At 35.4% G+C, this 17,506-nt stretch overlaps 1 protein-coding gene across 4 annotated transcripts in view; it reads right to left on the reverse strand.

Moving 5' to 3' along the window:
* Positions 1-17,506, reverse strand: part of RBBP8 (RB binding protein 8, endonuclease) — a 119,544-nt gene that overhangs the window by 74,783 nt on the left and 27,255 nt on the right. For all 4 annotated transcript variants that reach the window (XM_040479239.1, XM_040479238.1, XM_040479240.1 and 1 more), the window contains 2 exons: positions 7,341-7,383; positions 2,020-2,115 (listed from right to left, as the gene is read on the reverse strand). In XM_040479239.1, coding sequence (XP_040335173.1) covers positions 2,020-2,115; positions 7,341-7,383 — 139 coding nt within the window. The remainder of the gene's footprint in view (positions 1-2,019; positions 2,116-7,340; positions 7,384-17,506) is intronic.

The following is a 17,506-nucleotide window of genomic DNA, read 5'->3' on the forward strand; positions in this document are numbered from 1 at the left end:
TGTCCGAGCTCGATGCCTCTTCTATTCTCTTCCCACACTCTTTAAGATGTCCCTAGATCTCTTATCCAGTCTAAGTTTTAAATGCCATTTATATGCAGGTGATGACTTTCAAATTCTTTTCTCTAGCTCTAATCTCTGTAGTTAGTTTCAAATTCACATACACAATTATCTACCTGACATGTCTGTTTGGATATAACAGATACTGTCAATACCTGCTCCTATTCCTTTGTGATTTCCCTGCTTAAAACCTCCAATTACTTCTGATTACAACAAAATCCAAACTTTTTGCCCATGATCCTACATAATGTAGTTACTCCCACCTTTCCAATCCTATCTCCTATCATTCATCCTCCTACTCAAGTTAGAACCACTGCAGACTTTCCATTCTTCAAATATTTTAAAACTTATTTCCACCTAAAGCTTTTGTATTTGTCTGTTCTCTTTTTATCTTCAGTTCTTCGAGTAGCTCTTATCTATATTATACGTCTCGGTTAAAATGGTACCTCCTCAGAGAGGCCATTCCTGACACCTATCCCTTCACTTTCCAATGTCTGTGGTCACTTAATTACACCACTCAATTTTATTTCTTCACAGCACTTATAATCTGAAAGCCTCTTACTTGTATGACTCACTCCAAACCTTTAAAAATTAAATATAAGCTACATGACACTAGGGATAGTGTTATCCTTAGCACCTACAGCTATACCTAGATCATAGCAAGGACTCAATATTTATTTATGAATCTGAATTAAGGGCACAGTATAAACCTGAAATTCAAATTTGCATCTATGATTCCAGCGTGCGTGTAACTTCATTCCACAATAGGCTGCCTATTCCAGTAAATGTGCATTTCTCTGGGACAGCAGTTGTAGAAGAAAAGTGTACAACTGCGGTTTGCACAGATGGAGTGTTAAATTATTCCACCACTAAAGGTACAGTGGCAAATTCAAGCCACCAGCCCTCCTGTGACATATACACAATAATAACAAAGGGAAATTATTAACTATAAATGCAAGAAACATTGTTTGTTACAGGTAGTTCAAGGTCTTACATAGCAATTGCAGTTCAGACAAAGGAATACAGAAAAATCTGAAAGTCTCTTCTAACCTAGGGTGCTAATCTCATAGGAGTGAGAAATAAAGATGTATGTGGAAATTAAGTGACAGGCATTATCTTGGAAATATTCAGAAAGAAGAATCCTAGACTGCCTACAGAAATATGTAGGAGAAAAAAAGAATGGCAGAAACACGAAGACAAACAGAATTGTGAAGCAGTTTCCACCTACTTAGACATAAAAATGGAATTAAAGCATCAAATGAATTAACACATTACTACTCTTTCTTTTTTTAATGTTTATTTATTTATTTTAGAGAGAGAGTGGGTGTGAGCACGCGTGGGAAACGGGCAGAGAGAGAGAAGGAGAAAGAATCCCAAGCAGGCTCTGCACTGACAGCACGGAGCCTGATGTGGGGTTGATCTCTTAAACTGAGAGATCATGACCTAAGCTAAAATCAAGAATCAGATATCTAACCAACTGAACCACCCAGGCACCCCAGAACATTACTACTCTTAAGCTCATCTTATATCAATACCAGATAAATATTATTTAGGGGAACCTGGGTGGCTTACTCAGTTAAGCATCTGACTACAACTCAGGTCATGATCTCATGGTTCGTGAGTTTGAGCCCCACATCAGGCTCTCTGCTGTCAGCACACAGCCCACTTCGGATCCTCTGTCTCCCTCTCTCTTTACACCTCCCCTGCTCATGCTCACTCTCTCTCACAAATAAACATTAAAAAAAAACCCCAAAAAACAAGAAAAATTAAAAGGTAAATTGATGAGATTCCTGTAATTAATAAAAAAAAAAACAAATCTGTAAGAGTATATATTTATCCAAAGTTGACATCAGTTTGGGAAAAGAGCACATCAGTCCCAGAACTGTTTTATAAATTAAAACCAATGTTCTATTAAAGGAGGAAATCACCACTTACTCAAGAATACCCAAGAACCCGACTCACCGATCTTCTAAAACTTTAATGGTTTCATGAAGGACTTTTTGTTGTTCTCTCAGCTGTTGATTTTTGGTGAAGAATTCTTCTAGTCTCTGTGCATCTCTAAAAATCAAGAAATACATTTTTAAAAAGAAAATCCTAGCAGGATAATTATCCTAATGGGATAATTCTATCGTAACAATTCCAAAGTATGGTCTCACACTTATATAACATGTATTTCTTATATCAAAATAAACTTCAAGGGCAAAGTTTAAATATCTTGTTGGGGTGCCTGAATGGCTCAGTAGGTTAAGTGTCCAACTCTTGATTTTGGCTCAGATCATGATCTCACAGTTGTGAGACTGAGCCTTGTGTCAGGCTCCATGCTGGGCATGGAGCCTGCTTAAGATGCTCTCTACCTTTGCCTGCTCCCCTCCCCAACCCATGTGTGCTCTTTCTCAAAAAAAAAATCTTATTAATCAGACTTCACACTATACTAGAATGTGCTCTGTAGTACTATAAAAGTATTGTCTTAAGTACCAGACATTCATTATACAGTGTTGGAACACAGAGGAAGGAGTGGATTCTGATGTCATCGTTGACTCAATGTTGTCAAAAATGCTATTAAAATGTACACTTACTTTTTTTTTTTATTATTTTGTCTGTATTTGTTAATGTAAGTAACAGATATCTCCACTCATCTCTATTCCAATTATGGGAGATTTATACTTTCTTATTAATTTCTGTGTTGCCTAAACTTCTTACTTGGTATTACTTTTAAGTCAGGGCTTATAGTAGAGTGGAAGCATGCAAACCCTAGATCCTAAAGCCTAGGTTTGAATCTCAGGTCTCATTTATCAGCTGTGTGACCTAGTGGAAGTAAAAATGATACATTAGTATATATCCAATAAGGCACTCGCAAGGACTAAGTAAGCATTAATATAAGTATAGCACCCAGAAAAGTACAATCACATACTATGTTCTATTTAAGTGTTTACCATTGTGATTTTATAGTAGGAAAAAACAAAAAAATTTAAAATTATTTTATTAAACGTATTTTAGAGAGAGAGAGAACGAGTTTGTGGGGGAGAGGGACAGAGGGAGGGAGAGAGAAAGAGAATCTCAAACAGGCTTCATGCTGAGCGTGGAGTCCAACATGGGGACTCCCCACCCTGGGATCATGACCTGAGCCAAAATCAAGAATTGGGACACTCAACCGACTGAGCCGCTCAGGAGCCCCTAAAATTTTCTTCTAGTAGATTACCTGATTACTTTCCAAGATAGTGTCATATTCTACCCTTCCATTATCATATTTTTAAAAATCACATTATTATATAAATTATGCATATAAATTAATTCTAAGAAAACCCATTAGAAATTTGATTGGGATTTTCTGTATGGTCTTGAAGCTGAAAAAAATACTGTGGTTGAAACATCTTCCCCAGTCCCCTCAAGGGTTTAAAATATCAAATTATGACAAACCAGTCTACTACAAAAAGTAGATGTCAAAACGACTACCAAAATGGCTAGAATGTAGTATCACTGGCAGCAAAACAGATAAGTCAGACAACTAAGTAAAAATGTCAGATACCCAATATAGGGGGTACTTCGTATATACTGGTTGAGTAATTGATATTGAATAAAAAATGAAAAATCAATACACCTAAAAGTAATAGACTACTGCATATAGTTCTGGTAGCATTTGTAGCCATCTGAAATTTTGGAAATAACAACAGTGATAGCTGAAACTCATTAATTTGGCTGTTGCTTAATTAAAAAAATGCTTTTCTAATATTTCTAGAAAATATATCTAATTCAGACGCAGTACCAACCTTTCATTAATCCTGCTTTTAAAATATTCAACAAATATAACCAAATTAAAAACTTTTCAAAGTTTGGGGGAACAATTAAAGACATTTTCTAAGTTAACAGATAAGCTGCCAATATCTATTTAACATTAGCATTTAATCTAAATAATCTAGATCATAAAAATATAACCAAATATTATATTCCAGATTCACATATTGAAGAATTACACACACACACACACACACACACACACACACACACACGGAATGAAAAGTTCATAGGAAAAGTTTTTTTCTTAAATTATGAACAAGAGAAAAGATGCTTTTATTAAAAAAATTTTTTTAATGTTCAATTTTTTTTGAGAGAGAGACAGAGCACTAGCAGGGGAAGGCAGAGAAAGAGGGAGATGCAGAATCCAAAATAGGATCCAGGCTCTGAGCTGTCCACACAGCCCAATGCGGGGCTCAAACTCACAAACCACGAGATCATGACCCGAGACGAAGTCATATGCTTAACTGACTGAGCCTCCCAGGCTCCCCACAAGAGAAAATTTGTAACAGTAATGTAATGTCTGATTTTCCTACATCCACATATTCTACTCCTGTCTATTTAGAATGATTCAGAACATAGTAGCATTTGTTTTAAAACCAAGTAGACTGATGACCTACGTTAACATTAAAACTAACCTCAATTACTTAATAAAATATTCATGTCAACTCAGTGGTAAACATAACAAGGTTCTATGAATTGCAGGAACAATTTAACAAATTCCTTAAGAAAGCAAATTGATGTGGGGCGCCTGGGTGGCGCAGTCGGTTGAGCGTCCGACTTCAGCTCAGGTCACGATCTCACGGTCGGTGAGTTCGAGCCCCGCGTCGGGCTCTGGGCTGATGGCTCGGAGCCTGGAGCCTGCTTCCGATTCTGTGTCTCCTTCTCTCTCTGCCACCCCCCCCCCCCCCCGGCTCATGCTCTGTCTCTCTCTCAAAAATAAACAAACATTTAAAAAAAAATTAAAAAGAAAAAAACAAAAAAGGTCATTTGTGCCATGAAAGGAGATCATGCCCCAAGAGCTGCACTGGCTGCTACTCTCTGAACCACAGTAGTAGGATTAGTCTAACTGTAGTGACATTTTTGGTTGCCTATCCAACAGCCATTTCCTTCCTATTCCTTGCTAAAAGAATACTGAATTTTTTCAATATCCAACAGATGAAGAAAAGTTGATCTCTTCAGACTCAAGGAATGAATGTTAATTTTTTTCATTAAAAAAAAAATATTTTAGGTAATCTCTATACCCAACGTGGGGCTCAAGATCCTGAGGTCAAAGGTCACATGTTCTACCAACTGAGCCAGCCAGCTGCCCCGTTTTTTCATTTTTTGGTTTCATCTTAAAATAACTTCAGGTCTATTATAAATAAATTATAAATACACAACAGAGTACCTGTGTATTTGTTACTCAACTTCTCAAAATATTAACATCTTGTGTGACCAGAATACATTTATGAACATCAAGAAATTGATACAATACTATTAACTAATCTATAGACCTTATGCAAATTTTGCCAACTGTTCCTCTAACATTATTTTTCTGGTCCAGGATCTAATCCTGGATCCTACATTGCACTTAATGTCATGTCTCCTTCAATCTGGAACAGTTTCTCCATCATTTTTGTCTTTCACAATCTTGACCTTTGAAAAGTACTGGCCAGTTATTTTGATGGTTCTTCAATGTGGGTTTTTCTGATGTTTCCCCACGATAAAATCTGGGCTATGCATTTTTGGTAAGAATACTACAGGAATAACATTGTGCTCTTCTTAGTGCATCAAATCAAGAGGTACATGGGGCTGACATATCTGATTTCTAGTGATATTAACTTTGATAGTTTGAGATGAATTCTGTCCGGTTTCTCCGCTATAATATTATAATTTTGCCCTATGTAATTAAGAAGTATCTTGCGGGGAAATACTTTGAGTACTTTGCAAAATCCTAACTAACAAGATATATACCCTAAATTTACTACTCAGAAAAGGCTTAATTTCCTCTATAGGAACATCTCGCAATGGTAGGAACTAATCATAAGAAACAGAGAAATGAATTATTCTACACCTGAGATACTTAAAATGACATCTGTGAGGCAGGAATATGTACATTCTCAATAATGCAAAGCATTATGTATCACTAATTAAATAGGATCATAAAATCATTCTTAAAAAAAAAAACCTGTTTATAAACTTATGGTTTTATATTTCTGAATCAAAGTCATCTCCCAAACATGATTTTCTAGGTGTAAAAGGAACTTTCCAATTTTTATTTTCATATCATATTGGAGAAAACAAATGGGTGTGTTTTGATGGGTGACTGTTAACTCCAGCTTTTGGTTGGAGCCTTGGAAGCTTGAGGAATATGATGTAACTAAGGCCCATTGGTATATATCATAGAGTAAATGCAGTATTAGTCACAATGACATAGGGGTGGTCTGAGTGGCTCAGTCAGTTAAGCATCCGACTCTTGATTTTGGCTCAGATCATGATCACGGTTGTGGGATTGAGCCCCATGTCAGGCTCCTAGCTGAGCATGGAGCTTGCTTAGGATTCTCTCTCTCCCTTTCTTTCTGCCCTGCCCCTATTTGTATAACTACACACACTCTCGCTTTCAAAATAAATAAATATTAAAAAAAACATGGTATTACTTTTTGTTATAAGCAATAACATTCTATGATGCATCTGTTTCAGATTCCTGAATGTGGAAGCCCTAAAGAACCATGAGTAAAATTTGCTTCGGACTTAGAAAATCAGACCTGATTTTAGGCTTAATAACCAAAACAGGGAGGGGAAAGTGGGTGATGGGCATTGAGGAGGGCACCTGTTGGGATGAGCACTGGGTGTTGCATGGAAACCAATTTGACAATAAATTTCATATTAAAAAAAAATAACCAAAACAATTCAGGGGAACTTTTGGTAATTTCAAACTAGTTAAAAGGGGTCTCATTTGCTCCTATTCCTTTTTTTTTTTTTTTAAGGATTTTTTTTTTTAAGTAATCTCTACACCCAATGTGGGGCTTGAACTTACAACCCCTAGATCAAGAGTCACAAGTCCACCGAATGAGCCTGCTAGGAGCCCCTTGTCTCATTTCTTGTATCAGTTCAGAAATCCCAGATTTTGCTCCCTTCTTGCAGTATCTTAAATTCCAGGTGTTAATCACAGATAAGAAAAGAATAACATTGACAGATCAAAATGAATTTATAGAACAGTTATTTTATTAATAAATACTTTATGGAAAAAGATTATATGTATACATACCCATATGTATGTATGTATATATAAAAATTACATTAATGTATAAATATATGCAAATAGTAACTAAGAATATACTCAAAATTAAGTTATTCTTTTTACCTTAGAATTTTGAAAAACTCATGGTCAACTATCCAAGGTCCATGCTGTAAACTAACTTTCTCATAAATAAGCCATTGAGGTCAAATAGGACGTCAGTATCAATTAATTTAAAAATAAGAAATCAGTATTATATACTGGTACTTACAAAATTCGTTCCTTTTTCAGTTTTGTTACTTTTACTTGTAAACCTGAAAAAGAAAAAAAACCCACAGTATTTTATTTATACATTTACCATTTCTAAAGCAGTTGATCTGAGTTTCTTTATGAGTCTAATGCTACACTATTAAGTTACTTGACTCTGGGCTCTGAATAATAAGCCAGGTCCCATTAGCTTGGAGAGTGTATTTCCCTTATTTGTACCCCAAGGTCACAAAAGTATATCTGCAACATTACTGCCTTTAGTCTATTATATGACAGCTAAGTAGAGTGAAATTTTCTCCACCTAAAGTGAGTTACTTCCTTCATAATAGCAGGGGCAAGCATATAATTAGAGGCTCACTATAAATGAAGGTCTATGTTCTGACATAGCCTATGTATTTGCTAACAGCAACCATGCTTATGTAGGCTCAAGTCTTCTGGGATTAAAATAGATTATTGCAGGAAGTCCTGGATGAGGAGCAAAATTGCTTACGCTAAAATACTTAACGAAGAACACTCAAGATAGCTGTTATATATATTTCTTATTTTAATTGAGTCTGACACAACACATAAGAGAAGACTCCTGCCTATGGGACTCAAGCAGTTATCATGAAGAAAGCAGGCTGAAGGGCACTGAAACTGCAAAGAACGCTATGGACAAAACAGAGTGACATTTCTAATTTTTGTAAATGATAATTAACAAAAGGAGAAAAATGGTCATTAAAGAAATACAAAAATCTATCCAACATTACTAGCAACTAAATATAAATTCAAACCAAAACAATTACTTAGCAAAATTATAAAGACTGTAATACCCAATATGTTGATAAAAGTGCTGTAAAACTATACTCCCATACTTGCTGGAGATATTATAAATGGATAGAATTCTTTTGGAAAGCAATTTAGCAATACGTAATAGGACTCCATCAGTATCTCATTTCCTGGATTCTAACCCAAGAATATAATCCAAACTATAGAGAAACTCAGGGTCACAAAGGACACTGAACAATTTATAGCAATATAAACTGCTTAAAATAGGGATGTTTAAATAAAATATGATATAATCACTTGATGGGATGTTATTAAAGTAAGTGAAAAAAACTGTCTATTTAGCAACGCTAAACTATTTGGTTTTCTATTTTCTCTATGACCTCTATTTTCTACAGTATGATTATCATAAAAGGAGGAAAAAGTTTCTCTGTTTGATTTTTCTGAGTCCTAAATCAATCTTTTTACTATTCTACACTTTTTCTAATTGTGGATATTTTATTTACTTTTTAAAATAATGCTTAGCAAGTTTAGAAGTTCTGTATCCACTCAAGAATTTCTTTCATTTGGGGTAGGCTTAGTCCCCAATAAATAGGTATTAGTTGACTAATTATTGAAAAATCAAAGATTTACTATTTGCCTTTGATAATTTATCTATGGATTCTAATAAGTTATACATTTAGAAAAACTTTCCATATACTGTACATAGAAACATTAATAAATTTGTTATTTCTAAGAACAGGACTTTTCACTATCGGTATAATTTAGGACAAGCATTGAAAAACAGAATTTAGACAAATAAGAGTTTTAAAAAAATTATACATTTCTCCACCAATCCCCCTCCATGATGCTGACTAGGGATAAAGTTGATAGGATGGTATAAATACTGACGGGAAAGCCACCTCTTCTTATCATCCCAAGTAGTAAGGATTTGCTGCCAGGAATATAGAAAAAGGCAGGCCCTGGACAACTGTTTCGTGTTAGACTTTTGTCCTGTTTCTCAAATTTCACCTCTAGGAAATGTCCAACTGATAGGATACACTTTACCCTTATTTTTACAGCCTAAAATGTGAATAAACAAATATTATGAATTGTGAGAAAAAAGTTATGAATAATCAAATATTCACAGCAGCTTTATTCATAACAGCCCCAAACTAGAAACAACCCAAATGTCCTTTAACAAGTAAACTGTTAAAAAACAAAACAAACAAAAAAACTGGTACATACTTGTACCACATGTACTCTTCAGCAATAAAAAGGAATGAAATGTTGATACATGTAACAACTTGGATGGTTCCCAAGGAAATTACGCTGACTGAAAAAAAAGCCAATCTCAAAGGGTACATCCGATGTGATTCTACTTACATAACTAACACTCTTGACAGGAAAAAATTATAAAAAACATATTATTGGTAGCCACAAACTGGAGGGGTTAGGATGGGAAAAAGGGGGCTGAGGGCTTAAATAAGTGGTGTGAGGGATCTCTGGTGGTAGTCACAGGCATCTAAAAACAACACCGTGGAATTGAGTGCATATAAAATTGGGGGTATCTGAATAAGGTTGGTAAATTGTATCAATGCCAATTTCCTGGTCCTGCTGTTATACTATAATTGTAAAAGATGCTCCCATTGTAGGAAATTGGCTGAAGAGTATAGGACAGTTCTTTGTATTACTTCTTAAAATTTCATGTCAATTTACAATAAGCTCAAAATAAAAACTTAAAAAAAATTATGGAAAAAGATCTGCCCTAATAGTTGGAAAATCGTTAAAATATAAAACATAATAAAGGAAAATATTTCTTTCAATATTAAGAATAAAAACTGGTATGCTGTTTAAAAAAAATCTTTTCCATCTGTCAAATTCCAAGGCTGAGAAGCTTCCTTCTTTTTTCAGATAATGACATACTCATGAAAACTTGAAAGTACTTACTTAGTAAAGCATCAAATCGTTCTTCTTAACGTTTATTTATTTTTGAGACAGAGAGAGACAGAGCATGAACGGGGGAGGGGCAGAGAGAGAAGGAGACACAGAATTGGAAGCAGGCTCCAGGCTCCGAGCCATCAGCCCAGAGCCCGATGCGGGGCTCGAACTCACGGACCGCGAGATCGTGACCTGAGCCGTGGTCGGCCGCGTAACCGACTGAGCCACCCAGGCGCCCCAAGCATCAAATCATTCTTAAAGAATTAAGAAAAAAAACTTATAGGGGCGCCTGGGTGGCTCAGTCGGTTGAGCGTCCGACTACGGCTCAGGTCACGATCTCGCGGTCCGTGAGTTCGAGCCCCGCGTTGGGCTCTGGGCTGATGGCTCGGAGCCTGGAGCCTGCTTCCAATTCTGTGTCTCCTTCTCTCTCTGCCCCTCCCCCGTTCATGCTCTGTCTCTCTCTGTCTCAAAAATAAATAAATGTTAAAAAAAAAGAAAAAAAAAAAAGAAAAAAACTTATGACCTGACTAGGCCAAAGACTAGAGTCAGCAGTTTTTCACTCTCTTCTTTCTAAAGTGTGTGAAATTTACTTTTTTTTTTATTTAAAAATTTTTTTAATGTTTATTTTTGAGACAGAGGGAGACAAAATGCAAGTGAGGGAGGGGCAGAGAAAGAGGGAGAGACAGAATCTGAAACAGGCTCCAGGCTCTGAGCTGTCAGCACAGAGCCCGATGTGGGGCTCGAACCCATGAACCGTGAGGTCATGACCTGAGCCGAAGTCGGACGCTTAACCGACTGAGCCACCTAGGTGCCCTGAAAATTTACTTATTGATAGATTTTATTTTTAATTTTACCCAACTTCTAAAACTCAGTGCAGCCAAAGATGAAAAGGATTATTGCCATGACCATTTTAAGAAAAGAAACAATGAGATAGAAAATCCATATAAACATCAAAAGAAAATTCTTGGGAAATATGGAAAGAGTACTCTTTTATCTTGTAAGCATTCAACACCTGTGAGGCATTTGTTCTGTCACGCAGATCAGCCCTGAAACAGGTTTATGTGTGTGTCTATGTGCGTGTGTTTAAATTTTAGCATTTGCTATTCATCAAGTCAATTAGGCATCTACAATTAGAACCCCTATAAAGTGTGCTTTAATCCTGTTCCACACCCATCGGAAGGAATGAGGCTATACAATGTAGCTCCTGTATGAACAGGTAGTCTGTTCAACAAAGTATTTGGGATTGTAACACTGGCAACCTGAGATACCTATTGAGGAAACAGCATTCACAAGACCAAGTGCTGTACTACAAATTAACCCTACTCTGGCTAACATATGGATATTGGAGGAATGAAAAAATTAAGGGCCCATATGTGTAGTTATAACACAGGAAACAAGTTTATTTTATTTTTTTAATATTAATTTATTTCTTAATGTCTTTTATTTTTGCGAGAGACAGAGACAGAGACAGACAGATAGAGTACTAGCAGAAAAGGGAAAGAGAGGGAGACACAGAATCTGAAGAAGGCTTCAGGCTCTGAGCTGTCAGCACAGAGCCCAGAGCCTGACGCAGGGCTCGAACTCGTGAACCAAAGATCATGACCTGAGCCATAAGTCGGATGCTCAATTGACTGAACCACCCAAGGGCCACCACAGGAAACAAGTTTAAATAAGAATTCAGAAATGAGACAAGAATTTGTTATAAGCAAAATAAAAATCACTATGTTAACTTTTACTTATTTTAGTTCTCTACCCAGAACAGACCATATATGCAGTGTATGTACTGTCACTTTAAAACAAGTTATCTATGGTTCTGAATAAGCCTAATAACTTTGTTGACAAATAGTGGCTTTATGTATACAACTCAAGTAATTTGGCCTCTACCAAAATATTACCACTAGTTTTTCTGCAAGGGCCTAATAAATTATTTTAATTCTAAAGTGAAAACTCTTGTCTTTATAAGATGCTTAGTTTAAGTCTTAAATTTTAATTATCTCAAAATAGGTAAATTAATTTTTATGGACTCAATTGAACTTATAGATGTTAATACAAATGGAAAAATATTAGACGGGAGAGTTACTTATAGTATTAACAATGAGTATGACACTGATGTTATGGACCAAAATTACACGCAATTCCTTTCACTGTTAATTTATGTAGTCTTAATATGAATGTCATCTTTTAGGAATTTTGATGAAATATCTGAGAAAATAAATGAAACAATCCTAAACCGAATCAAGAGGTATTTATCCTGTTGTATTAGAACCTCTATAGTTTTGTGTGCCTTCAAAGGGGTTCTAATTTTGTCTAGAAAAATCTGCCTAGTTTTCTAAAAGAACTGATTACTGTATTTACCAGATACAGAAAACATTATTAGATGAGATGCTGATAATAGAACCTGGCATGAACAAGAGACCATTTATTAAAATGGTGGCATTCTGGGGAGCCTAGCTGGCTCAGTTGGTACAGGGTATGACTCTTGATCTTGGGGTTGTGAGTTCAAGTCACACATTGGGCACAGAGATTACTTAAAAATAAAAGTCTTTAAAAAATAAATGGTGTTTTGAAAAATAAACATTCTAAATTCTATTTTATTATTCTATTTATTAGTGCTTTTAAGTAATAAACCTGATAGTGACAGAGATTTAAAAAGGCAAAAAAATATTGTACCCAATGAATACTTTGAATTGTTCAAACTTCTGAAATTTAAAGAACTCTGAAATTTCTATTAAATTCTATTAAAACATAAAACATGCTCTAATAAGTTATCAGTAACATTTATCAATAACAATTTGTTTTTGACCCTGATACTAGCAGCATTTGTCACAAAAGGAACATAAGACACTAACTAAAGTGAACAATCATGAAGGGATACAATTTTACTAAAGATAAAAAATATAAAAACTCAGTCACAAATGTCTCCAGACTTTTCCAACAAAAATGGTCTTTGCACACTGCTGTTCAATAGAAGTTGGGAGACTTTATCTATTCCTTCCCCCCCAGCTTTAAAAGAATGCATATAGCTTAATATATTCTTGTGATCAGTGTACAAACTGTCCTGCATATGACATGTTTATCTATCATTTTATTATGTTTTGGTCAAATGAAGCAAAAAAAAAAAAATCTCAAGATACAGTGGGTGTATTCAGATGTATATAAGTTCTCATGTAAATGGGAAGAGTTTCTTGGACATCTAAGTAAAAATTATATATTTCAAGTACTACCATTCAAAACATTTCTTCTCTGTTTTTTAAACTGACATAAAAGTTTAAAAGTAATGAGTCAATTTTGATTTCTATATATACTTCAAAACCTGCAAAGTCCAGACAAGTCCATGTTTGATGTCTTTCAAATAGCCTCTTATACGGGTTTCTCCAAGTGGATCCCCCACTTTCAAAAAAATTAAGTACCCTTCAGGCATGTCTTTGATGTTATCACACAGTTGGAAGATCTAATTTTATATGGAACTGTGTAGAATACATAAAAAGTCTGCTTTCAGCAAATTTGCCTCATCTGAACCCAAATGTTTTTAAATAACATTATTTTTTTAAAAACAATAGTGCTCATTTAATACCTTTAAGAATCCATAAGGGATTTTGAAATTGGAAAAAGAACTCTGATCAATCTCATATTATAATGAACCAGAAATTATCTTCTCTCATCAGTTCACACGTATATCCAATACCTACCATTCATAAAGCACTTGGGTATTAGCTAAATATACTGAAACCTGCTGTATTCCTCTTTTAACATTTTCAGTGTATATAAACTGACTCTCCTGAGAGTGTGATGAGTACTAGAGAATAGCTATGAGGAGTCCACAAGTTAGAAGAATTATCCACCATGTAATATTTGTGAGTTTTATATGTTGTATAATCTGATGAATTTGGCATGTTGTTTCTTATTAAAAAGTGTGTATTAGGGCACCTGGGTGGCTCGGTTAGTTAAGCATCCAACTGCTGATTCTGGGTCAAGTCATGATCTCATGGTTTGGGAGGTCAAGCCCCACATCAGGCTTAGCACTGGCAGCATGGAGCCTTCTTGGGATTCTCTCTTCTCTCTCTGCTCCTACTTCCACTCATGCACACATGTGCTCACAGTCTCTCTCTCTCTCTCAAAATAAATAAACATTAAAAAAAAGTATATTATTTTCTTGACTCTTCCTCATCATAAAGGGTTTCCTGAAGACCCTGAAACACTAAGGAACATAAAGAAATCTGCCAAATATTTAATCCCTCTTAAATTAAGAGCCTAAAAATAAAACTGACCCAATTTTATTTATTTTATTTTTTAAAAATGTTTCTTTATTTTTGAGTGAGAGACCACACAAGCAGGGGAAGAGCAGAGACAGAGTGGGACAGAGGATCTGAGGCAGGCTTTGCATGGACAGCAAGCAGTAAGCCTGACACAGGGCTCAAATCCACAAACCACGAGATCATGATCCCAGTTGAAGTCCAATGCTCAACCGACTGAGCCACCCAGGCACCCCTGACCCAATTTTAAATGGGCATATATAAAAATTATAAAATGGTAATGTGCAACATGGAAAAGTAAGCACAGTTTAAATAACGAAATAATACTTAAAAATAAGCCATATATGGGGCGCCTGGGTGGCTCAGTCAGTTGAGCTTCCGACTTGGGCTGAGATCATGATCTCGCAGTCCACGAGTTGCGGCCCCATGTCAGGCTCTGTGCTAACAGCTCAGAGCCTGAAGCCTGCTTCAGATTCTGTGCCTCTCTCTCTCTGTTGCTCCCTCAACCTGTGCTGTCTCTTTCTCGCTCTCAAAAATAAACATTAAAAAAAAAAAAAAGCCACATGTAAAATACTATGAACATTGATCACAACAATGCATAAAGGTACACACATTTCTTTTAAAAGTAGGAAAGAATAAACAAAAAAGCACAGATGCCATTCTTGTAGAATGGGGACTTATTTTTCCTTTCCCAGCTTTCTTTTTTTTTTTTTTTCAATGTTTATTTATTTTTGGGACAGAGAGAGACAGAGCATGAACGGGGGAGGGGCAGAGAGAGAGGGAGACACAGAATCGGAACAGGCTCCAGGCTCTGAGCCATCAGCCCAGAGCCCGACGCGGGGCTCGAACTCACGGACCGCGAGATCGTGACCTGGCTGAAGTCGGACGCTTAACCGACTGCGCCACCCAGGCGCCCCTAAAAACAGAAATTTTAAAGTAAATGGGTAGTAAAATATTTCAAGATTTTAAACAGATATAAAATATTGATATTTTCAGGGTGCCTGGGTGGCTCAGTCTGTTAAGTGTCCGACTTCAGCTCAGATCATGATCTCACAATTTGTGGGTTCAAGCCCTGCGTTGGGTTCTGTGCAGGCAACCCAGAACCTGGACCCTGCTTCAGAGTCTGTCTCCCTCTGTCACTCTGCCCCTCCTCCACTAGTGCTCTCTTTCTGTCTTTCAACAACAGATAAATGTCAAAAAATTTTTAAAGTTGATACTTTCATATATAATGGGATTTAAAATACTGATGTTCAAGAAAATATCACATTGACCAAGCTATAAACTATGCAATTCATTCATATACCACTTATTAATTTTTTAGTATGTGCCAAGTACTTTTACCTACAGGGATGTAAAGATGAGTAAGATAGGGACTCTGCCTAATAAAAACTTAATGATCTTCTTAAAACCAGTTATAAAACAACATAAATAATCATTTGAAGAATAAAGAACCTAACCTTATGCTTGAAGATGGAAGAATACTAGTTTCCTATCAAATGTTTATTAACAACTCAAGTATGTCTGGTTCTATTTAAAAATATTTCAAGATATTATATTTGCTTCACTTCCAGAACACCTAGGATAAGTTTTATAATATGTAGCAGTGACACTCCCATAATAGTTTAAACTTGAAGCTGTTCTTATTGGTAAACCTATGTGATACAGTCACAGCATGATAAACCAAAAAGAAGATACTGCTGCTCTTCAACATAAATTGTCAGACTGTTTATTCCTTCCCAGTTTTATAAGTAGTGCATGTAGCTGATTACAATGTTGTTATTGGGTTACCAAGGCAGACTCTCTCGTATGTGGCTTATTTTTGCTACCATTTCACTGTACAATTATATTATATATTTTCCTAAAAAAATGAATTCAAAGCCCCCAAAACTCACTGTGTCTTCTTCACTGTTGTATCCTCAGCAACTGCTATCATTCTTAGCATATAATCTAACGACCCTCACTGAATGAATAGCAAGTCAGTACTAAAACTCAGAATTGTTCCTCAAAGTTTTACAATAGATTTTCTGGGGAAAACAGTATAGTCAATGAGCACAATTAATGTAAAATATTCATATTTATCCTTAGACATATGACTATGAGCATAGTTTACTTTAAAATAAGATCTTTATCACTAACAACAAATTTGAATTCCCAATTTTTCAAATATTTGAACTAAACAGGTCCTAGAAATTTAGAGGAGAAAGGCCAACAATCCTAGAAAATAAGCAACAATGGGGCACCTGGGTGGTTCAATCAGTTAAGCATCTGACTCTTGATTTCAGCTCTGGTCACGAACTCAGTGTTTGTGAGTTCAAGCCCGGTGTCAGGTTCCACGTTGACAGTGTGGAGCCTGCTTAGGATTCTCTCTCTCCCCTCACTCTTTCTGTCCCTCCCTGCTCATTCTCTCTCAAAATAAATAAACTTAAAAAAGAAAAGAAAAGAAAAGAAAAGAAAAGAAAAGAAAAGAAAAGAAAAGAAAAGAAAGGAAGCAATAAAGTATGTAACAGTTCATAAAAAATATAAATCACTCAAACATTAGCAAAGATACTTAATTTCGTAAGAAAAATATAAAAATTACATTGAAAAAATTAACATAGTAATCACACAACATAGAGATGTCTTTTAGATACAGATTTGAACTATAAAGATATTTTTGACAATTGTGGAAAATTGAACACTATCATCTAATAGGTACTAGATGTTAATTATTTGTTTTGTTAGCGTGATAATGGTTCTTTCTAGTTAAAAGGCCTACTACAAACACATACTAAATATTTATAGATAAATTATGTCAGAGACTCCAAAGTAACTGAGTGAAAGAGGGATAGAGAAGTACATGGAATACAAGTAAAATAAGACTGGCCATTTATTGATGATAGTTCAAACTGAGTGATGACTATATAGGAGTTCATTTTATGATTTTCTTTACTTTTGTATATATGTAATAATTCCTAAAAAAAAAAATGAAAAAAAAAAACCACCTAAACTTTAAATTAGAAATGAACACTGAATATAAACACAAAAGATTATAGAAGTCGTTACCAGTTTGTGTTGGGGGAGTGGGAAACTTTTTTTTACTTTGTGTTTTGACAATTTAGAAAAAAGCTTAAGTTAAAAAAATAGATTAAACAATAACAGATACCTTGATTTCTAAATGAACACAACTGTACCTCAATTACATCAGCACTCCTATACGCTGAAAGAGGGCTTTAATGAAAACATGAAACAGAAT

Source organism: Herpailurus yagouaroundi, unplaced genomic scaffold (assembly GCF_014898765.1).
Source record: "Herpailurus yagouaroundi ecotype Mexico unplaced genomic scaffold, PumYag 142, whole genome shotgun sequence".
Lineage (NCBI taxonomy): Eukaryota > Metazoa > Chordata > Mammalia > Carnivora > Felidae > Herpailurus > Herpailurus yagouaroundi.